The 23,827-nt window shown below is 47.9% G+C and overlaps 1 protein-coding gene across 1 annotated transcript; it reads right to left on the bottom strand.

The window, feature by feature from the left end:
* Positions 1–1,835: 1,835 nt before the first annotated feature.
* On the bottom strand, positions 1,836–4,909 carry HOXC13 (homeobox C13). The gene is made up of 2 exons (XM_086768872.1): positions 4,276–4,909; positions 1,836–2,092 (listed from the first exon to the last, which is right to left on the bottom strand). Exons 1-2 carry the CDS (start codon positions 4,907–4,909, stop codon positions 1,836–1,838), a joined length of 891 nt encoding a protein of 296 aa, XP_086624998.1.
* Positions 4,910–23,827: the final 18,918 nt, after the last annotated feature.

The raw sequence follows: 23,827 nt of genomic DNA, 5'->3' as shown, positions 1-23,827 counted from the left end.
CCCCGCATGCATACACTTAACATATATATATATATATATGTAAAATATATATATATACCGACACCCAGATCATAAAAAGAAGCGGCCATGCACGGTTATAGGCACGTGCCGTTATACAGCCTTGTATAAACGTGTATATAATCTATATAATGTACATATAAATGTGTATATATATTTATTTATATATACGCATTTATGCGTATCAGCTTGAACACCCCACGTATCTATCCCCACATTTCCGCGGCCACCAATGCTTTTTTTTTTTTTTTTTTTTCTCCCCTATCTCGCCTGTGCCAGCTCTGTCTCCCCGCTCACACGCGCGCACTCACCGCAAATTTAACCCGCAATAACATTGGTTTAGGTTACATCCCTTTAAAAGCCTTTTCTCCCCCCTTCCCCTCCCCTTTCCATCATTTAACGAGGTGATTAAATCCAGCAGATATTAAAGCAGATTGTAATCCGCCGATGGAAACAATTTCCTCTCTCGTATTTCTTTCCGAGCTGCCCGGTTCGGGGCCGCGCAAGTTTCGCGGGCGCGGAGCTGGAAAGGTTTTGATCCGACAGGAGTCAAACAGGTTTAGCGGGAGGGAGAGGGAGAGATTGGGAGCGTCTCCGGAAAGTCATCGCCTTTTCACCCGGGGTGACTGCGGGGGGAGGAAAATAAGGACAAAAAAAAAAAAGAAAAAAAAAATTTAAAACCCCTCCGCTGGCTAGATTTATTTTCCCTGCTTTTCACCCCCTCTGGGAACAACCTTCCTTGGGGATACGCATCTGCCCCTCGCATTTTGCAGGGAGCGTTTTTTGCCCAAATTTTCCGGGTTTCCCCACTTTTTTTTTTTTTTCTTTCTTTTTTTTTTTCCCCCCTCGTCCCCGCTCTTGCGGAGGTTCCCGCCCGGGGAGAGGCGGCGGCTGGAGGTGGTGGTGGAGGGGTGGTGGGAGAGGCACGGGACTACAGAGATACACAAAGAGCCTCTCCTCCAGGCAAAACAACAACAAAAAAGGTATTTATTGTTAAGAAATGTCATCTGCAGTCGGTACATATCATCTGGACACCACAATATTATATACATATACAAGACATTAAAAAAAAATGCTTTTACATATCCAAAGAACACTGTCGATAATTAAGCCGGTTTAAAGAGGGAAAGAAACAAACCCCAGAGACAATATTGTGCATTTTCCACCTCGGCAGCGGAGAACAGGCATTCCAGTTCTACGGCAGAGATACAGAAACCCTCAGAAGAACCCCAAAATCTTTTCGGACAGCAGCTCGCTTCCATCTGGAACCTAAAAATCGGCGGTTGGGGGTCTCAGCGACACCAGCGATGGGTTTCTCCCCATGGTAGCAGCTTTATTTCTTATTCTCGGTTCCTAGCGCCGAGAAAACACGAAGCTGATGCAACTTTGCCATAGGTTCTCCATACATTTATACCCCGGTGGGTGACACGGCCCGAGAGATGCGAGGCCGGCGAGCGGCTCGGAATATATGGGGCGGCACTGGGAGTCCGTCTCTCCTTTAACGCGACCACGCTCCTAGCTTATGATTATTTTCTTTTTAAAAACAGGGTTGGAAACCTTCCCGATGGATTTCTCAAGAGCAAAACCCGGGGTTTTCACAGTCGGAGCGGGGCAGAGGGATAAATCAAAAGACACGCTCGGTGCTTTTAGGGTTAGGGATGCACATGTGTGAATGTCTATTATTATTATTATTATTTTTAAATAATGACTTGGAATCAGCAGAGTTCCCGACGATGTTACCACACAAACTACCAGATAAATATTTACGCTTTTCTCTTCCTCCTCCTCGCCCCTTCTCCTCCGAAGCCATCCTTCCATCAGGTGGCGTGGAGATGTGCTGTCTTGGCTTTGCTCACCACTTTCTTCTCCTTGACCCTCCGGTTCTGGAACCAGATTGTCACTTGGCGCTCGGACAAGTTGGTGGTGGCCGAAATCCTCCTTCTCTTCTCTTTGGTGATGAATTTGCTGGCCGCGTACTCCTTTTCCAACTCCTTCAGTTGGATTTTGGTGTAAGGGACTCTTTTTTTCCGGCCTCGCCGGTAGCTGCTGACTTCGGGTTGTAAGGGGACCACGTCTGGATTAAAAAAAAAAAAAAAAATTAAAATTAAATATATATATAAGGAAGAAGAGAGTTATGCATGGCGGGGCGTGGGGTGGGGATTTCTGCACGTCAGGGAGAGAAATAAAGAAGGGAAAAAAGAGCAGAGGGATGCGAGAAAAGAGAGGGGAAAAAGAAAAAAAAAACCAAGGCAGGCAGCAAATGCAGGCAGCAAGGGGAGGAATGCTCCGATAATGGCAATAATAACGTGATATTAATCCTTCACGCGGGGAAAGCCTGTTTTTCTTGGTGAGACTGTCCACGCTGATACACGAGGAGCATCAGGGCAGCCCTGTGCAGGGACAATCAAAGCGACCTTCCAAGGGACGGATTTGGGGCAAAACCTGAGCTTCTCCCCTGTTTCATTCTCCCCCTCCCTCCCCACTTTATTCTCCCCTCCCAGCAGGGAGTCTTCTCGGGGATCCCCACAGACGTGAGCCCCCAACACCCAGCGCGGGGCGAAGACAAGTGCATCCTTCCCCGCCACCGTCCCCCACCCCCTCCCGTCGGTTTGCGCAGCCCCTTGGAGGGGTGGGGGGTAAACCCAGCAAGAATAATCCCAGTGTGTGTGTGTGTGTCCCCCGCTTCCCCAGCGGTTTTTGCGGGGGGAAGGAGGAGGAGGGGGAGATGCTCTGTGTTCGGCAGGGACGCGAGGAGCATCCTGCCCCCTGCTCTGTCGGTATTGGGAGGGAGGGGCAAAGGTCCCCCCAAGCTTTGGGGCAGCCCCAGTCCCTTGCCGGGGTTCGGCGGGGGGGGGGCGGGGGGGGAGCGAAGCTCCTCGCTGCGAAGATGAGACCCGGGTTGGAAGAGGAAGATGGAGGCGAAGGCTCCTCAGCTGGCAGCGCAGCCCCAGTCAGGGCTGACAGAAGGGAACCGGGGAGCCCCCGGGGAAGATTTGGGGGCCATCGAGGCGGGGAACTGGGGTGCTGAGGGTGCCGCAAAGGCCGGGGGGAGGGTGGTCAGGAATCTCCTTCAGGGGGGTTAATCAGAGCCACAGGCGACCGGGAGGGAAAGCTCCCCCAAATACAGCTCGAATGGAGGGACCTCCCCCCAAAAAAACCCACACCCATCATGCAGCCCATAATACATCGCCGAATTGCCCCCCACCCCAAAAGAAAAAAAACCGATAAAGCCCATCCCTCGCTCCCTCTTTGTACCGAAGAAGGAAAATCAATAAAGCGATGTGTGACCCCGCATTGCCCCCCCGGGACTAACGCCATCCGTCCCTTCTCTCAGTTCAAGATGCTGTAGGGTGCCCCCCCCCTCAATTTATTGTGGTATTGCGCGCCCCCCCCCCCCCCCCGCAGGTTCCTGTGTCCTTCCCCATCCAAAGCAGGGACCGGGGCGGGAAGGGGGGGCTGGAAGGAGCCTGGGGAGAGGGAGTGGGAGGAAGCCCCCACCATCACCTTCCTCTCCCCGCTGCTGTTGGGGTGCGGAGCCGGCGGGGCCCGGTGGGAGAAGGTAAAAGATGCTCCAAGGGTGGGTTTCTGTTTTTTTTTTCTTTTTTCTTTTTTTTTTTTCTTTTCTTTTTTTTTTTTTTTTCTCCTTCCTGGGTGCCTGCGGGCTGTCGGCCAGGCAGGACGCCCGCCTGACCCCCCCACCCCGCACCTCGCCGGTCTCCCCCCGCCTCCCCTCTTCCCCTCCAGATTCATTTGTCACTTGACACCGATTCCTATAATTGTGTGTAATTGCGATATGATTTACTATCCCAGCCCCCGACACTTCTCATTCGACTGAACCACTGGAGAGATTTTTTTTTTTTCCTTTTTAAGCTTTCTGCACGTAGAGAAGGGGAAAGCAGAGGGGGGAAGACGAAGAGAAAGGCGCCGAGAGACGCTCTTAGGTGAGGCAAGAAGAGGGAGGAGAGAAGAAAGGGAAGAATTAAACAGCGAAGTTACTTTCCAAGCGAGCTCACGGCGTGTATTTTGATTCAGAAACGATTGCTTCACCTTCTCCGCCATGCATGTTCGTACACATTGCCTCGCACGGGAGGCATTCCAGAGCCAGTCCTTTCCCTTTAATTACATCCACGGGCGCACACGATCCATCCGTGGACGGGTGGACGTGAGCGCGCTCCCCCCGCCTTCTCTCCGCGCACACCCGCACCTGCGGTTGGGGAAGCGGGGGAGCCCCCGTCGGTTGCCGGAGCAGCAGCCTACCTGGGAAAGGTGATTTCCAGAGATGCGCGGACTGGGATTGCTCTTTGGAGCAGTACATTTGCCCATCCCAGCCGTTGGGAAGAGCCCAGTGCTGGTAACCTTCCATGGGAAGCAAAGCGTCGTGTCTCGGTTCCGGGTGACCACCGAGCCCCGGGACCACCGACACGTCCAAATAGCCAGGAACCGCCTGGTAGGAGCTGGGAAAACCGGGATAAAAAGCGAATTCTTTGGCCCTCGACGGCAGCTCCTCGCCGGGAAGGGGACCGCCGGCCTCGGGGTACTTCTCCCCGGGGTGGTAAGCGCAAGGTTTTTGCTGCAAATTGACTCCGTGGGAGTGGGACAACCTGCAGCCGTAGTACCCCCCCCCGAAGGGGTAACCGTAGCCCAGCGCCGCGCTGGAAGCCGCCCCCGACGGGCATTGCCGGGGGGGGTCGGCAGCTGCCAGCTCGGCGTAGGCAGCTCCCTGCGGTGGTGGTGGAGGCGGTGGGGCGGTGGGTACGGCGAGTCCCGCGTGGGGCATCATCTCCCGGCAGTGTCCCAGCCCTTCCATGCGGTTTTTCTCCCGTGGGGGGTCCTCGCAGCGGCAGGCGAGGCCGTCGGGCCAGCGCGGGGGGAGGCCGAGCGGTGCCGTCATGTCATGCCGCGCTGCTCCTGCTGCTTCTCCTTCCTCCTCCTCCTCCTCCTCCTCCTCGGCCGCCGTCGGGGGAAGCTCCGCGCCGCACCCCGCCGCCCCGCGACCCCCCCAACATATCGGCGCCGCCTGCGCATGCGCCGCCGCGGCCGCTCTATTAAGGAAAAAAAACCGCCGCGGCCACGCCCACCACCTCCCCCCCCCCCCACCCCGCAACCTCCCCACCGCGCGCGCGCGCGCGCCCCGGCGTGTCCCCGCCCGCGTGACCCCGTCGCAGCGCTCATTGGTCGGCTGCTTCCCACGCCCCTTTCATTCAAGGCGGCGGTGCCGCCCGCGCCCGCCCCGTCGAGGTGGTGGTGGGTGGCAGGGGGGAGCCGGCACAGAGACCCGCGTGTGGGGGGAAGAGGGGTGGCGGCTCCCTTCCCACGCGTGACGGCTGCGGCGGGACGAAGCGCCCGTGTCCCTGCGCGCCCCCCTTGTCCCCACGTGCCCCCCTTTTCCGCGCGCACCCACCGAAACACCACGTGGGGGGACACAGGACACAGAGGCTTGAAGGATGCCCCCCCACCTCGTGTTTCTGCGTGAAGGAAGGATGCTCTAAGCCATATATGGCTGGGGACACACAAGGATAACCACCCACCCGCGATAATTCAAGGGACAACGTCGGACAATCACCAGACAATCACTCCACGATCCTTCGAGGGGGAGACCACAAAGCATTCCACTCCTTTTTTTTTTTTTTTTTTTTTTTTTTTTTTCCCCCGGGTGGAACCTGTTGACTGTTTTCATTTGCTAGGTGCTTCCCTCCCCCGAAAAAAAAACCAAAAAAACTCCCCAAAACTCTACTCAAAATCTCTCACCCCCTCAATTTTCCTGCCAGACTCCGAAATGATTTAATTTTCTCCCGTTCAGCACTCGAGGGGGTAGAGTTTTGATATTTAACAGTTCAGTGAAAAATATTTCAGTGGAGATAGCGGTCAGGGATAAAGCGGGAGAGGCGGACTGGGGGCGTCTGTTGCTTCCTGAGGGTTTGTAAAAAAAGGGGAATTTTTTCACACACCAGGGCCGGGCTGACACGGAATTGGAGTAAAAAAAAAAAAAAAAAAAAAGAAAAGGGAAAATAACAGGTTGCTGGCGCTGGCGGGGAGGGATGGGGATGGAGGAGGGGGGGCGGGGGGGCTCGCAGCCCTTGGGGAACCCCCGGGGGAGGAGTTATTAAGGGAGGGGGCTCAGAAGTCCTCAGCACCCCAAAAAACAGAAATAGAGGAAAAAGTGGGAATTTTTGGGTTTTTTTTTTTTTTTAGGAATTTAGTGCCTATGGTGCCTGCGCTGCATTTGCCCCTCCAAATTTTCCAGGGAGGGGAGTGTGGGGAGCAGAGTCCTGTGAGGGAACCCCCAGAAAGGCCCCGCCTGTCCCTGTCACCCCCCCTGGGGAGGGTAGCCACGCAGGACACTGCTCCGTGCTGCATGTGGCCCCTTGAATCCTAAACCATCTCTCGGTGCTGCTGGGTTTGGGGGTTGTACCCCGCTCCCAGGCCTCTTCCAATTCTTGCCAATTGCAAAAAAAAAAAAAAAAAAAAAAAGGTGGAAGAAAAAAAATTAAAATAAACAAGAAACCCCCCCAAATCCTGGAGGTGGGGAGAGCCCACCCTGCGAAGGGAGCCCCTGAAAGGGCGAGGGGGAACTCTCAATTAACCCACCCCGCTCTGAGCCGTCGGGGAGGGATTTTCGGTGTCCTCAGGTGCCGTCGAAGTCCAAGTTCAAGGTGAAGGAGCCCAAATGGGTCCCCCTGAGCTTCGGGGATCCCTTCAGAGGGCTTCGCCCGGGGTCTAAAACAGAACGGAGAAATGTTGCGAGGGGCAGGGGTCGGGGAGAAGAAAAATAATAAAATAAAAGAGCGAGGGAAAATAATAAAACCAGATGAAATTAAAGGAGCTGAAATAAAATAAGAATAATAAAAAGAGTGAAAATAAAAAGATAAAAAGAGAATAAAAAGAAATATTTTTTTAAATTTTCAAATTAAAAAGGAAATAAAAAATCAAAATTTAAATTATTAAAATTAAAATTGAAAATGGAAAATTAATAAAAATGTTAAAATGAAAATAAAATGTTAAAATAAAAGTAAAAAAAAAAAAAAAGCCATGCCTCCATCCTTTGAATTCCGCCAAGTGCTGTGAGTTCATCCAGAACTCACCCAGGAGAATCCCCCCTCCCCATCCCCAGAACCACATGGCTCGGAGAGGTGATGGAAGGAGCCGAGCAAGAAATGATACCTAAATTAAAGCCGGGTGTCTGCCACGTCGGGGGGAAGGGATGGGGGGAGCAGAACAAAAAAAAAAAAAACAAAACAACCCACAACCCAAGCCAACCCTTCTCTCCCCCAGCAACCTTCTTTTATTTTTTTTTCCCCCTTCTTTAATTTTTATGAAGTAGTTAACATTTTGTGGCGTATGTCCTACCCGCGCGGCGTGGGAAGGGGATTAAATGTTAAAAATGTGATGATTTATGGTAAGGGTGGTAGAGGCGGAACGGGGGATGCGCGGAGCAGAGCGGTGGCGAGGAGGGAGCTGAGGCAGGCGAACGCCAGGATAAATGGAAAAAAAAATAACAGCAAATTGCGCTGGCAGGTTTAGGGAAGGGCATTTCCACTCCATATCCTGGGGAAACAGCGGTTTAATGAGCCGCGGGGTTTTGTAATTCGGTGGTTTAGCGTGGGTTGCACGCCGAAAATCACGGGAGAGGGTGGAAACGGGGGGAAAAGGAGAAGAAAACAAGAGAAAAAAAAATGATAAACATTTTTTTTAAAGATCAAAAGGAAGAAAACAAGAGAAAGAAGGGAAAAAAAAGAAAAAAAAAAGAGAAGAAAACAAGAGAAAAAGAGAAAAAGGTCTTTTTCTAGAGGTAACAGAAGAAAAAAAAGTCATTTAAATCAGTGGTTTCCTGGGGAAGGGTCCGTGGCTGAGTAGGGAGGAGGAGGGTCGATGTGCAAAACAACCCTCATCTCCGAAATCGAGGATTTTTTTTTTTTTTATAATAATTTTTTTTTTTTCACTCAGGTTTTGAGGACGACTTTCCCCACGACGGCGAGTGGGTTAATGAACCCGAAGCAGCTCAGGGCTGTTTACATTTACCAAAATGTGGAACCGCTTAGGAGAGCGGGACCCATAAATAAAAAATAGGAAGAGGGGAAGGAGCAATTAGAAATAAGAGCAGATGTGAGACCCCTTGGTTAGCTTGGGGTGGGTTTTTTAGCCTTTTTTTTTTAATATATATTTTTTAATAGTATTTTTTCCATTGCGTTTTTTTTTCCTAAGCTCTTTCTAAGGTATAATATTCCTCTGCTTGTGCATTTACAGAAAAAAAACCCAAAACTGGAAGACTCCACATCGCTCACATGCCATCCCCCCAGCATCCCATTTTCAGGATTTTATATATATATATATTTATATTAGGGAAATAAGAGGGAAAATGGACCAATACCAAATCCTATTGACTTATAAATTCCTCCTCCTCATCCTCCTGCCAGCGCTAGGCTTGCAGATTCCTCTGGTAAAGGTTTTATAGGGATATTTCTGCGGGGAGCGGTTCCCTCTCCCTCTACCAGTGGGCTCCGAGAAGAAAGAAGTTGAATTTTCTTCTTTCTGAAGACAAGTATGGGTTTGCCTGGTTCCCCTTCCCTTTCTCTGCTGCCTTGAAGACAAATTTTGGGGGAAGTTCAGTGTATTTATTTATTTATTTTTATTCCTGCTGGAAAGGAAGAGAGAAACAGATGAATCCATGGGGAAAAAAAAAAATAATATATACATCTCTTCTTGCGGTGTCCAGCTCCATTCTGCTTTGCAAAACAGCAAGTTTTCCTCGTTACCTTACCTCCAGCACTTTAGCTACTGGGTTTTAAGGTATTTTTCTACCTTCTCGCCTTTAAATTAGCCATTTTCTTTATTGCCACTCTCCCCTTTGAAAAATAAATCACGGAAATTTAGGATTGGACACAGTTTTGCAGGTGAATGCATGTTTGCAGATGGAGATAGCAAGTTTTCCAACATATCGCGTTTGTTAAAAAGATTATTTGACGTGTAGCTATTCAAGGCAAACTCTCAAAACCAGGGATTTCTGCCCAAAAATTGTGAAGGGAGCTGCTGCCCTGAAAATACCACTGTGTCCGGGGCCAAACACCCCCGGAGCACACCTCCGCCCACCCAACGTGGCTCGAAGTCAAGGGCTACCTCTCCAGGCCAGGGAAATCTCACCCAAAATAAAATTCCTCAGCTGTGGAACTTTATTATGAAATCCCTTTTAATCATCCACATATCCTAGAGAAAAAAAAAAAAAAGAGAGAGGAAAAAAATGTATGACAATAAAAAAACCCAGCAAATCCTTTATTTCAGTTAGCAGAGAGGTGAAGATTTTTAATTTTCCTTTTTTTAAATCGTATTCCTCCCCCTTCTCCCCTCATTCTTGTCTGAAAGGTTTTAAATCCCCCCTCGATACACCACTTTTAAATCCCCCCTCGATACACCACTTTCTGGAGGAAAAACCGCATTTATGGTTCTTCCCACCTCCAGACATCTCGCGTAGAGGAAAATGGCCAAGGTAGGAGATTTATTGAAGCAAAATCGGCTCCAGCCGCTCTCAGTGCCTCTAAACCGCGATGCACCCGCACAGAAAAATCCCTACCTAGATTTGGAAAGAAAAGTAGCTTTTCCATACTTTTTTTTTTTTTTTAAGGATGGAATTTTAGCTTTTGAGCCCTCGGGGAAATTAGAGCCCGTGCTATGAGAAAATCTGAGCTCAACATACAATTTTCCCACTGGAGTACCAATTTAGTGAAGAAACTATTCCACTCAATCTCAGATTATTGCAGAGGAGTCCAAGGAAAGCTTTCCCAGGCTTTGTCCAAAATGTGCTTTGGATAAATAAAAGCCAAAGACGACTTATTTTCCCAAACTTTGAGTCTCTTTTTTTTTTCTTTCTTTTTCTTTTCCTTTTCCTTTTTCTTTTTCTTTTCTTTTCTTTCTTTTTTTTTTTTTTTGTCTCAGAGAAAAATACATCCTAACATCCCTGGTTCAGCTCATCTCTGCATTAACACAAACGAGGAGGCTGGAGGCTGTGGCCAAGCCTTAGTTGCATTCTTGAAAAAGCAGTGCTCGAAATAGAGCAGGAAATAAGATTAAATACGGTCTTCTCTGCCTTGACGCATTGCACCCAAAAAGGGACCAAAAACCCCCGACAAACAACAACCACCCAAAAAAGGAAAAAAAAAAAAAAAAAAAAAAAAAGAGAGTTTTACATCAGACGTACATTTGTCCTGGTCGTTGGGTTTATCAACCGTTCCTCATCCCGCTCTTGCACTGAAGCTGCTCATACAGCTAAAAATAAAATAAAATACAAAACCCCTACTTAACCTTTAATTTTGTAAAGAGAGAGGGAGGGAGGAGGAAAGATGCACCCAAACACAACATCGGGTTCCTCCCCCGCCGCCCCCTCCCCGGCCCGGACCTTCCCAACCTGCCCGATTCCTGCAACCTGTTTGCAGCAGATCCACCCCGAGGCTTTTTTTTTTTTCAGCAATCTTTTTTTTTTTTTTTTTTTTTTTTTTTTCCTGCTATCAACAAGGCGCTGCCAGCCCAGACCCCGCAACCAGCTCATGGCTAAATCCCGAGGATGTTCTCTGTGCATTTTGCTTTGGTTGCCCTGCATTTTCAACCTAGAAAGGGAAAAAAAATTCAATATATCTATAAAAAATCCTTCCCCCTCTCCCCAGGGCAGAGCCAGAGGTGGGTTTGCAAAGCCAGACCTCGCTGTCTCCAGCCCCGTGGCTTTATTACCGTGTTTTATCCCTTGTTTTCCCTAAAAAAAAAAAAAACAAACCCAACCCAAACCCCAAAACCCAGCCCAAACCGTGCTAAATTGGAGAAGCAAGGGATAAACACCTCTGGGTCCCACTCATCTGGCCATTCACCCCGGGGTGACAGCGTGGGGACGTGGCTGATTGTCAGGGGGTTCCCAAAATCCAGCAGCCCCTTTTCCCCCACCTCCATCCCACCGCCTCTTCGCACGGCGACACCATATTTTGAGACAAAAAAAAAGGCTTTTTTTTTTTCTCTCTCTCTCTTTTTTTTTTTTTTACAGTCACTGCGGAATGTCCCAGCTCTCGGCAACCCCCCCCCTCCACTCCTCCCACCCCCCTGTTAATTATCATTATTATTTCCACGCTGGCCCGGTGCAATCGGGGCTTCTTGACTCTGCGATTGAAAGACAGACAAATAAAAAATCTGCCTCAATTTAGGGCCCCTGTCTGGTCGGAAGTCCAAGTTCAATTCCAAGTTAAAACAGGAGGTCGCCTGAAGCGCTGACAAAAGAAAAGGGGGCCATTTGGTCCGGCTGGTGTCAACAAAAGTGGGATTTGACCAGGGTAATTAGCGCTTGGCATCATTTTTTGCCTTCATATTCCGGGGGAGAGGAAGAGGGCGAGGAGCCGGGGATGCTCAGGTGCTTTATGGCCCTGTGCGCTGGGATGGGGCTTTAATTTTCCCCCCTAAAAGTAATTTTATTTCTCAGTGCTTTAAAATATAGAGGCTCTTTAAATTTTTTCCTTCTTTTTTTTTTGTCTTTTTGTACCCCTTTTTCTTTCTTTATTTCTTCCTTTCTTCCTTGATTTCTTCCTTTCTTCCTTCCTTCCTTTCTTTCTTCCTTTCTTCCTTTCTTTCATTCTACCCTTCTTTCTTCTTTTTTTTCTTTAACCGTGGGATCGCAGCCACGTGGGGTTATTTTCTCCCCCATCTCCTGGTACCGAATTAACTCAGGATGCATTTGGAAGGACGGAGCCTAGCACCAGGCCAACGTAAGAAACCTCCTTTCTTTTTGCCAAAGATTTCTCAGAACCGGTTTATACGAGAGCTGTGTGTCGAGGGCTGTTTACCCTTCTCCCACCCAAATTATTTATTTCTTGCTCCACTTGATATCCAAATATTTCATTCCTCGGAGCTGCTTGGAGGGATTGAAAGGGAAGAGTGGGAGCTCTTTGCCAAGTTTATTCACATTTTCAAAAGCAAAACATCACAGTTTCATTTCCAGGGGTAGAAGTTGGACTTAAATGAACGATATTGGCCAAACCGGGGTTTAATCTGTATTAAATAAAGGAATATAAATGATGGATAGCGGAGACCGGTACACACTGAGCGTAAAAGTGCAATGCGATCTCCATTTCCAAGAAACATCATGATGGGAGAAGTGTAGTTCTCTATGGAAAACCTGGGATTTATTAGGCATTAGCTAGGGAAAATATGTATGCAATAAGCAAAGAAGCAAGAAAGTGAAAAAAAAAAAAACAAACCCAAACCCGAAAACCCAAACCCGATGTTTCTCTTCGAAAAACATTTTTGGGAAATTGAGAGATCCCAGCCTGTTCCAAAAATTATTTTCTGGGCTGAATTTTAAAGAAGAAATGCTTAGGGAAGCGATACGTGACTCCACCTTGGCAGAGAGAGGCTGAAATTGCTGTGTTTTTCCCAAAAACATGTGCCTGTAGGATGGGGCCGCTTTGCTTTTCACAGGATCTTTATCCGCCTGGATGGGAACAATCTGGATTTTCACCCAGGAGTGGGACTGTGCTTCCACCTCAGGTATGGCTGTTTATCCTCCACCGCAATTAATAACATTTTAACGCTCAGAGCCTATCCTAAGCGCCAAGAACCTGACGAAATTCCTCTTTCCCGAGATAAAGCCCCAAACAGGGGTTTTGAGCTCAAAGCTGGGCTCAGAGAGCCCTGGCAGGACGCAGGGCTGCTGCCTTTCCCCCTCTCCCTAAGCTGCTCCCAGCGCATCGAAGGCACCAGCAAAAACGTTAACACCAGCAAAATACATTTTCATTCAGCATTCGGCTAAAAAGGGGTGAAAAAAAGGATTTTGCTTCATCATTTGCAAAAAAAAAAAAAAAGAAGTGATTTCCCCCCTTGTTCTCCAAGGCTTTCTCAGGCTCCGGCATGCCACAGCTCCTCGGTGCTTTTCACACTCCTCACACACGTGCTTTTTATTTTTATTTTTTTTTTCCCTCCTGGGGGTGGGCTTGTGTCTCCTGAGCTGGGGGAAAAAAAAAAAGTTAAATGGGGAAACCCCCCCCCCCCCTTAAATTAATTAAATGGCGAGAATTTTGCTTTTAGGGACCTCTGAATAAGGAAGTTTACCTTAAAAAATCTTCTATAGAAATTGTGTCGGTTTTTTTTCCCATATATTGACTCCATTTTCCTATACAGGGATTCATCCTGCTCTGCAGGATGGGGGGCTGGAGGGGAAAATGCAGTGAAAAAAAAAATATTTTAAATCTTTTATACTAATTTTGGGGGTTGTAAGGGGCTTGGCGTTCAGCTGTAAGCCCCGTTTGCCTGATTCAGTCCAACTTCAGCAAAGGCAGGGGTGGGGTGTGTGTGGGTGACGCAGCCCCCCTAGGCACAACCCCCAGACTCCCTCCCGCCTTGGGGCTGCCAGACCCGAATGGGATCCCACGCAGGGGGTGGCTCAGGTGAGGGTCCTCCCTGGGATGCTGCCCCCTCCCCACTCGGGGCAGAGGGGTTCTGGCGGGGAGGGTAAAACGGGAGGAGGGGGGCAAGAAAAATCTGTGCGACACATCCCTCCGCCTACCCACGCATCCCCCATCGACGCAGTTATTATACATCCTATACCATTTCTATACCATAAATATATATATATTTTTTTTTTCCTGCAGCACATCTTCCCCACCGTGGTTCTGTCCGTCCCTACACATCTACCCCGAAAATAAAAATATTTTTTCCAGCGCTGCGTGGGAGAGATGCTGAAGCCCTCGAAGATATTTCATGTTTTCGTTACTTTCCACTTAATTCAGCTTTACTCCTTTTGCTAAAAAGAAAATCCGAAACAAACCAACCCCCGAAAGAGTGAACTTCTCAAATCTTTCTGCAACATAATGGCAGAAAACCCGGGTTTTGCTCTGTATTTCGCCTTCTTTGTGCCTTTCCGGCCAGAAATATAGAATTTTGTCCTGTAAATCACGCCTGGCGACTCGCGTGGGGACACTTGGGCTCCTCAACTCTTTGTTTATTTATTTTCAATCTCTTGCAGATGGAGTGGAGAACCGAAGCGTTCCCAACCCGCTGTCGAAGGATTTAATCAGAAATATTCACCAGGTGAGAAACGAGGGGGAGAGGAACGGGGAATTTACCGGATATTTCAGGACCACGGGGCGCGTGGGGGCTCTGGGGAGCGCGTTGGTGATGGGAGAAGCGTTTTGGTGGCTTCTGCATGGATTTTCCGTGTTAAATTCACCTCGCTTGATATCATATTATGATATGTAAACGCATCTGGTGAGTTGGAGACCTCCCGGAGCTATTTACGGGGAAAACAAGAAAAAAAAAGAGGAAAATTTCTGTTGAGGACCAATCTCCTCCCTTTTCTTCTCTCCCTTCATCCTCTCCCAACTTCTGGTACCTGAGGAACTGAGGGTAAAATGATCGACTTTTGGAAAAATCCCAGGTATAAAACTCATGTTATGTAGGCAGATAGGTAGATTAATTGTCTAAAAAAAAAAAAAAAAAAAGAAAGAACAGAAAAAGAAAAAGACAAAGAACCTGTTCTTGGGTGTTTAAATAAAAAATGAAGAGAAGTTTTGAGGAAGAAAGCGATTTTCCCTGGATGTCATCCCTGCTGTTGCTTTGGCATCTTCCTTAAATACATTCCTGAATTTCCTTCCGCACCTTGAGAAGTAGTGAAAAATAACGGGGATAAAAAAAGATTTTTTTCCCAATATATATATTTTAAAATAGTGGACAAAAAACATTTCCATTGGCAGTTTGCAAAGCTCTTTCAAAGCCTGCTCCTTTCCCCACTCTCAGGCAGAGCCGGGGTGTGAAGGGCAATGTCCCAACCAGGTCCCTTCTGCATTTGTGGGTTGATTTATTATTTTTTTTTTCCCCGAAATTGGACATTTTTCGAGCTGCCCGTGGGCATTTATTCCCCACCGAGCTGCTCTTGCAGCAGCCCCATTCACATTGCTGGTTGCCAAATACAGAAATCCCCGTTACCGGCCTGTATCAATCTTCTCGACTTCAAATATTTACCGGGAAAATAGCTTTTTTTCCCCCTCCAAATCCCTAAATATTTCCGCGTTATTTTTTTTTCCAGCCGTGCTTTCAGGTTATTGCAAACTCCTGACGTTGTTCCTCCTTGCAAAGAGATTTTTGCTCATGCAACTCTGCAAAGGCTCCAGGGATGTGCACCCGGGAAAAGCACCGCGATTTGGGGAGAATTTGAGGTTTTCAATGAAAAAAAAATCGGAGTTCTTGAGAGCTGGGCGATTTGAACGCAAATTTAGTGGTTAATAATAATAATAACATAAGATTAAAGCCCCCCTTTTATGTAATGAGTGCGAATTTAGGAGGCCAAATACATTAATTAATTTTTCACCCGAATTAATTGTTACAGTCGGAGGGGTTTGAGGTAAGAAAAATGCGAGGTTCATTTTGATAAATCCCCATTTTGCCCTGGTAGGCGCTCCCACGGGTTAGCACGGTCCCAAACCAAACGGTGACAAAAAAAAAAAAAAAAGTGTGCTTTTAAATTAAAAAAAAAAAGTTTTATTTTTTTTCCTTGCCTTTGCTGGCCCACGGACACCCCACAGCGGCCACCAGCCCAGGGCCTTTGCACCTATCTTTCGCCCCACGGCAAAGGAGGGGAATTACTGGCACTGAGGAGATAAAATCTGCAAATCTGCCATTTCTCCCTGAAAAAAAAAAAAAAAAAAAAAAAAAAATTAAATAAAGAGCGTGGACCAGGGGTGCAGGATGCTCTGAGCTCAAGCCCGGGGTTCTTCTGCCTCCTCCACCCCCAGCCTGGCTCAGGAAGGGTCCTTCACCCCCCAAACACCCCTCGGCACACAAACACCGCCAAAAAAGACCCAAATCCCGCATCTCCCGTGCGTTTAATGGTGAACAAGCACAGAGGTCACCCTGATCGCTCTTCATTCCGTGACAGAAATAATTCCCGTGCAGGGGAAGTTAAGCGATTGAAAGACGATTTGTTTCTCTTTTTCTGCTCATATACTCGCAGCCAGAGATTTCGGGATAAAAGGATCGATGCCCGCACAGATGCGTGTATATATTCACGGCTGCGCCTGTGGTGATGGATGTACACACGAATATTTGCATGCAGATATGGTCGGGGGAATTTAATTAAGAGTTATCAACCTGGTTTAATTGGCTGCTCTTGGTTAACTGGAGCAGTGCTGGGAGTTTGGGGAAGACTCGCCTTGGGTTTTGGGGTGAATTTGGGAATTGGGAGGCGGTTTTTCAGGCTGGCAGAGGCCACTGAGGGTGAAAAACTCAACGGTCCCCTTGCAAATCCTGTGGGGCGTTGTGGCCTTTTTGGAGGAGAAAAGGAAAAAGGGAGAAAGGGGAGAAAGAGGCAGTGAGTGTGAGGAAAGGGGAAAGGGGAAAGGGGAAAGGGGAAAGGGGAAAGGGGAAAGGGGAAAGGGGAAAGGGGAAAGGGGAAAGGGGAAAGGGAGAAGAGAAGAGAAGAGAAGAGAAGAGAAGAGAAGAGAAGAGAAGAGAAGAGAAGAGAAGAGAAGAGAAGAGAAGAGAAGAGAAGAGAAGAGAAGAGAAGAGAAGAGAAGAGAAGAGAAGAGAAGAGGAGAAGAGAGAAGAGGAGAAGAGAAGAGAGGAGAAGAGAAGAGAAGAGAAGAGAAGAGAAGAGAAGAGAAGAGAAGAGAAGAGAAGAGAAGAGAGGAGAAGAGAAGAGGAGAAGAGAAAGAGAATCTGTGATTTCAATCTTTTTTTTTTTTTGTAAAGGCAATTGAGATCAAGCGAAGCCAAGAGAAACAAGAGGAAAAATTTTGCTGGCAAAACTCCAGCTTTGTGTAATTGCAACTGTTCTTCTCTCCCCAACAGCGGTTGTTTTTTGCTGTTCCTTGTCCATCGCTTCCCAGTGATTTGTTTTATTGTTTGCCCATACTGAGCCAAATTTTGTCCAGGGATCTGCAGAGCGAAGCAGCAAATCACGGGGCTGCGGAGGGGTCGTTACAGAGCCGAGAGGAGAGTTTCACCCCAGAGTCTCAGCGGGTGCTCAGTGCATCCCACGCATCCAGCCTCAGATCCACCAACCCCAGTCCCCACTGTGGGCGCCTTGTGCCTCCACAGAACTTGTCCTGCTCCTGGAAACCTCTTCCAGCTCCCACATTTTTGGTCTCCTCTGCCCGGATAGTGCTGAGCAGGAACCGCATCTCTTGTTGCTGTGGTTCCCCTCTGCCCCTGTCCCCTCATCTCAGTTTCTCCCACCGTCAGGGACGGGCTGTAGGTTCCAGAGTTAACAGTCCCTAAAGAGAGCTCTTGTCTCTTCTCTTCCTGCCCTGACCCCAAAGAGGACAGATGGTCCTCTTTGTCCCCTTTTAGACCCAAATTTGCTTAAGTCTCAGCAGCCTACCCTGTTCCCCTGGGATAATGAAGCTGTCCGCACTGTCCCCCGTGGGGGACAACATGGGGTTGCTCATGGTCCCCAGACGATGGAGAAGTGACAGTAGCCACCGAGCAACCAGTCAGAGCAACGGAGGTCCCCTCCTGTACCCCAGAGGAACAATGGGGACATCTCCACTCTCCCCCAAAAAATAGGAGCAGCTGTTATCCAGGGCCTTGCTACATCTGGCCTTTTCCATGCCTGGGACATGCGTCTTCCGTACTCCCCTTGTGGTATTTGGGGTACGGGTCCATCAGGGCTGATCCAGGATGCAGGGAGCCTCCCAAATCCCCCTTTTTGTTGTCCCCTTGGTCACCACCTGGCACTAGCCTTGAGTGACACCTTCTGCCTGTGTTGTCTTGGTTGATCCATTTTTCTCTGGGACACCAGAATACAGAGATCACCCCCCCCCCAAAAAAAGTTCTCCACTGCATCCAGCTGCATCTACCTGTGCATTTCTGATGAAGAATGTGTTTCCCCTCTCCTCTGCTGTCTGCCTTTGCCCTGGATGAAATCCCAGCAGACACCAGGCAAGATGTCACCAGGAAAGTGTCACCTCCAGGAAGAGCAGACCAAGGGGACAGTTTGGGATCGAGCCCTGACCATGACACACCCTCCCAGGTCCCTCCTGGTACAGGACCATGACATGCTGCATGGTGGCAACCTCCCTCCACTTCCAGACCCGACACAGCCTAACCCCAAATCTTCTTTTTTTTTTTTTTTTTTAGCAATAACCCCATAGGAACATGTATGTGTGTCCATCCTCCTATCCATCTGCGTATCCGTCCATCCATCCACCCACCTCTGCAACACACTCGCATATGCCCACAGATACACATGCATGTACATTTCCACATGCAAACACACATGTGCAGAAACACACGTGGTCCATACAGATGCCTGATGGGATAATCACCCAGCTGTGTCTGCAATGGGACGGGTCAGACTTGGCCAACGAAAAGCAGCATTTCTTCCAGGAGGCTCTTTTTGCCAAAATTTGGTGCATCTCCGGGCCAGATCCTGCCCTTACTGGGACTCAGCACCATCCATCCCATGTCCCCATGGTGGGGTCCAGCCAACTTTTGGCCTCTCCTTGCTTTGGGGTTTGAGCGGAGCCGCAAGCTGAGAGGCACCAAGAGGGACCCCCAGGATTTCGGGGAGTCGGCAGGAGGCTCGGTAGATCCTCCTGGCTCTAATTAAGTGTAATGAACACATTAATTGAGCAGTGTGCGTGCTAATGGACTTGGGGTACAGGGAGGGGGGGAGCCGTGCTCTTGGGTGTCTGGCGTAGATTTTGCACTTTAATTAACGGGAGAGACGCTCTGGGCGACGCTTTTAAACCGGCACCGAAACCCAGACGCTCTGAAATGCCCAAAGAAACGAAAACAGCGACTGTCAGAGAATAATTACACGGGGCCGGGCAGTCCCGGATGACTTGAGCAACGATTCGCGCTGTTCCCCCCATACCGCCCCTCCTCATTAAAAAAAAAAAAAAATTAAAATAATTATGTGTCTGGGCTTAAACCCTGCAAATCCGCCTCCCACCCGACCAGAGATGATGAGTTATGGGGAGGCACCGCCACGCACCTTCCCCACTTCATTTTATCCCAGTTTTCTCAACTTGGGTTTTTGGGTTTTTTTTGCGACTTTTTTTTTTTTTTTTTCCCCTAGCAAAGGCCTATTTTTTCCCCATGTTTCCTGCCCTATCGGGCTCCCCCAAATCCCTCTGCTGCTCCATTTTATTGGATTTTCCCTCACAGCATCCCCCAAAGCCGGGGAGCCCGCTCCAGTCCCCTCCCCACGCCTCATCCCCCTCCCAAGGTTTTTCCTTCCAATTTTTAAACTGAGTTGTTAATTAGCAGATTTTTCCTCTTCTTATTTCTTTTTCTTTTTATCTTTTTTTCCTTACTTTTTTTTTTCCTTTTAATCCAAATCAAATTTTGTTTTGTTTTGCTTTTTAAATCCCGAGCTGCGGGACAAAATGCGGAATATCTTGGGGAACTGATGCTCTGAAAAAATAAGCGCCCTGGTACCAGCGTTTGACGCTACTTTGGGCTCAGGATTTGCACAAAAATGGATGAAAATGGGCAAAAAATGGGAAGCCATCAAGCTCCGATGCCCGACCACGCCGTGTCCTGGAGGCTTTTTTCCATTCCGTGCTCTGTGCGGGTCGTTTCTGCAGGCTTGATGTTAAAAAATTGCATAAACCAGTTACATCACTTTCTCAGAGATAATACTAAAAAAGGGAACAAGCCCTAAAATACCCGATTTTTTAGCAAATTTCACCCTTTTCCCTTCCAAAAAGCTGCCTTTTAAATTTCTAGATAAGTTACCTGACGGGCAAAGATTGCAAGTATTGAAGGGAAAAAGCACCGAAAATAAGAAACTCTTGTTTTTAAAAGAGCAAAAATAGTTTATTGAAAAGGTCCTCGAGGTTTACAGTTGCGGTTTTCTGTAAGGACACAAAACGCACCAACTCTTTTTTTTTTTTTTTTTTTTCAGGGTATATTTATGTACGTTCTTCCTTCGGGATTTTCAATTTAGGATCCAACCTTGGAAACATGTACTCCTGCGTGAACACACGCCTTCCTACTCAGTCCGCCCCCCCCCCTTTAATTGAAATACTTATTAATTTAGGAAAGCAAAGCACTGATAGAAAAAAATTCGATCATTATCAGGCGCGAAACCGCAGCGCCGGTCTTTGAACTGGTAATAATTTATTTAAGGAAGGAAATCGTCTCTTCGGGCTTTATTTTTTTTTTTTTTCTTCCCTTTAAGTGCTCAGGTCTTTCCTTTCACCCCTCCAGGCAGGAGGGTGCTTAAAAAACCCACCGATGGGCTATTTTCAAGGAGGGGCGGGGAATGATGGATCTGCTTGGGGCTTTCCTAGGAGGAAAAAAAAAAAAAGAGAAAAAAATAAAGATAATAATAATAAAAACCCAGGAAAGCAGCCCTGCACGGGTGGTTCGGTGCCAGCTCGCTCCCGTGGGAATGGGGAGAGATTTCCATGATGATCTGTGCATGTCTTAACTCGGAGCCTTCCCGGTGACCTATGACTAATGCGATGAGCGCTTCCAGGCTCAGCTGGCGGCGGGGCGGGGGTCGGTGGCTCTGCCCCCCCGGCACCTGCAGCGCCGAGCACCCCCTGCTGCCGAGCATCCTTATTTTATTTTTTTTTTTTTCCCCCGGAACAAGAAGAAGAAGAAGAAAAAAAAATTTAAAAATCGCTTTTTTTTTTTTTTGTTGGGGGGGGCCACAAAAGTCGCGCATCTTCGGCTTCCGTGACTGCGGAAATAGCGCATTGGCGGACCTGCGCAGGCGCGCACGGGCACCTCTCCGCGCCAGGCTGCGGATTCTCCACCCCTCTCCCCGTGCAGGGTTTGTACGGCCCCAATTCCCCTTTTTTTTTTTCCCTAAGCAAAGCGCACTGCTCTTTCCTGTTTCCCCTCCACCCTTATAAATAAAAATGTAGAAGAAGAGTTTTTATTTTTATTTATTTTATTTTTTTTTTTAGAAGAGGAAAGAAAGCACAATCTCACTTCTTCCATTCTCACATCACTTTTTCCTCTCTTTCCTGGCTATCAGGTATTTTTCATAATATCAAAATTCTAACTTCTAACCCAGACGTGACTCTGCCCTGGCGGGGCTGGTGCCTGTCTGGGCTCAGGCTGATGCAAAGCCAAGTTGAGTTTGTCACCTCTGTGACACGCGCTTGTCTCTGTAGCTCTCTGGGGGAATTTTTTTTTGGGGTGTGGAAATGATGTCTGGGTGCATTCCCTCTTCGGATCGAGGCAGCGTTGGTTCCAGTGTCCCTGGGAGATGGATGTGTCCCACCCGCTGCCTGTCTCTTCATGTTCTCGTTGCATTCCTGGCCTTTCTCCTCTTCTGATGTCCCCATCACACTATTCAAACGCATTGTCTGCATCAAGGTGGAGCAATTCTAGTGAAAAACGAGGCTTTATTTCCCTTCCTAGGTACGTGCGACTCCAGTTGAGGTTGCAATCTCCAGCTCCAGAGACCATTGGGACATGCCTGAAACACCAGGTAGCCCAGTCCATGACTGATTTTGAGGAGAAATTACTTGATTTATGCTTAAAGCTATGGGAGAAGGGCCCAGAGGAGGACAATGTATAGGAGGAGGGGACCAAATATGTCCAAGACCAGATCTGTTGTACAAATGTATCCATTCTAAGAATGACTTCAAAGGTGTTGGGGAGTTTTGTTGTCTTTGGGAAACCCTCTTTTTCCTTCTCAATGCACAGGTGTGCTAGAAGTAGGAGATGGGGAGGAGGCACGGGGAGAAGAGACACAGGAGGAGGGGCTCCCTTTCCCATAGTGGGACATGCGGGGTGAGAAATACTGCTTCTTCTGAAAGACCTGGTCCTCTCTGCAGTTTCATAGGTGGTCACCTGTGGTGACCTGTTGTTCCCAGGATCATCAGAAAGACGTGCCCTCCAAGGACATTGGGTTGCAGGGGCCAGTGTTGAGGTGATATTCAATGCGGAAATGAATACACACATCTATTCCCCATGAGCTGGGTCATTGCACACAGGGGTTTCATCCCTAGATGATATTTTTGGCATAAACATTCATTTTTACTGAAAATATTTAATTCCTCTTCAGTGCAAAGTCGTTGGTCTTTTTAAATCTTGGATGTTCTTTACACATCCAAGAGTCTCCAAAGAAAATTGTCAATGGAAATGAAAAGAAAGGGAAGGGCCACTTAGGGCTGCTTGTCCGTCCGTCCATCTGTCCATCTGTCTATCCATCCATCCATCCATCCATCCGTCCATCCACTCACCCATCCATCCATCTGTCCATCCATCCATCCAGCCATCCATCCATCCATCCATCACAGTGTGCACTATATGCGAATGTCAACCTTGGATGCTCTTGACATTCTCCACCACCTCCAACACGTACGTGGTCAGAGAAAGGGGACGGCGATGTCCTGGCCCTACGATAGCACCCTGTATCTATTCTCTGGAATATTTTCCCAGTGTATTTTCCAGGTTGTAGATTAAGTTTCCAGGACATTTTGTCTTTCTCGTCTGGGAGCTGAGGAGCTGGCACTGCACAAGCAGAGCCAACCCTTCCTCCCACTCTCTGCGAGGAGGAGGAGGTCTGAAGGCATCTGAACGCAGCCAGGACCTCCTGGACACGCAACCGAGCTTGACCCTCTTGGTTCCCCCTTGCCTCCAAGGCACTACACAAGGATTTCATTTGCTTTCCAGTGCGGTTTCTTTGTTGGTTTTCCTTTACATTGTCCGGCAGCTTTTATGGACTTTTAACTATTTTAATAAGAGGTCTTTTCCTCTCATTTCAGTTATGTATTTTGCTTTTCCTCTAGCTAGAGGGGGTGGTTCAATAAATAATGGTAATGAGGCGCCTGTAATTGCTTTTGGATGTGCCTGCAGATGAAATCTTGGATAAATTATTTCTTGGTGGGAAGATTTCACTTGACTTTTTGTTGTTGTTCTTTTTTCCCCTTTCTTCTTGCCCAGCAGCCAAAAAACCTGATTTCCTAAACAACGGCTGCAGCTTGGGGACTTTTGAGGGCTTTTTAAAAAACAACTTCACAATTTGCTACCTTATAGAGTAGTTTGTTTTTTTTTTTTCCCCCCTCCATGCGCTTCCCTGTGCAAGGGGAGATTTATTCTGCCTCAAATGTCTTCCTCGCACAACAGCCCTTTATGAAAAATTGCCGCCCTTACGAGATGTTCAGGCTCATTTTTTTGCCTTCTAGATTTGTCAGGCGTAAATTCGACAAATAAAACATGTCAACAAGAAGAGAAACAACTCACACTTCTAAGAAATAGCCTTCTCAGTAGGAAAATGGTACTTTTACTGAGCTTAAACAAAGTTCCCTCTTGATTCAGACTGGGGTTATGCTTAAAAGTTGGTGGCTGGAGACGACCTCATATTATTAACAAAATATTGCAGTCAACAGGACTGTTCTTGGGGAAAAAAAAAGGAAAAGAAAGTCTGAGAGGAGAGTTGGAAAAGCAGGGTGCCAGGGTTGGAAGCAGCAGAGAGAAGCAAGCGGGATGGAGGGATGGCTGAAAGGATGAAAATGCCCTGGGAGCCGTTGGAGAGGTTCGGCCGGATGCGAACGCAGAGGGTAACGGGATTGGCTGTGGTTATGTGAACTGATTAACAAAAGCTTAAAAAAAACCCACTCACACACACCCACGACTAAATATGCCTTCGGTTGGCCAAGCTGAAGAAACCTCCTCACTCAGCCATGTCTCGCATGGTTAAAAATCTGTTTTCCAGTCAAACAAAGGATTTTTCCCATGACTTGCTGCCTCTGGAAATATTCCTCTCCCAGACCTTTTTCCCCTCCCTCAAATCTGCATTTTTTTCCCCTTCTCTTGGACATTTTTGTCTTATTTATTTCCATTGCTAGAGCAAAACTTTCCGAGTCAGTAGGGAGAAAAA

This window comes from Chlamydotis macqueenii, chromosome 29, assembly GCF_036417535.1.
Source record: "Chlamydotis macqueenii isolate bChlMac1 chromosome 29, bChlMac1.mat, whole genome shotgun sequence".
Lineage (NCBI taxonomy): Eukaryota > Metazoa > Chordata > Aves > Otidiformes > Otididae > Chlamydotis > Chlamydotis macqueenii.
This window is presented reverse-complemented; position numbering and strand designations above follow the sequence as displayed.

Coding starts and splice junctions, on each gene's coding strand:
- HOXC13 (XM_086768872.1), bottom strand. CDS start 4,909: ATGACGGCACCGCTCGGCCTCCCCCCGCGCTGGCCCGACGGCCTCGCC. Junction 2,093..4,275: donor CTGGAAATCACCTTTCCCAG/GTAGGCTGCTGC, acceptor TTTTTAATCCAG/ACGTGGTCCCCTTACAACCC.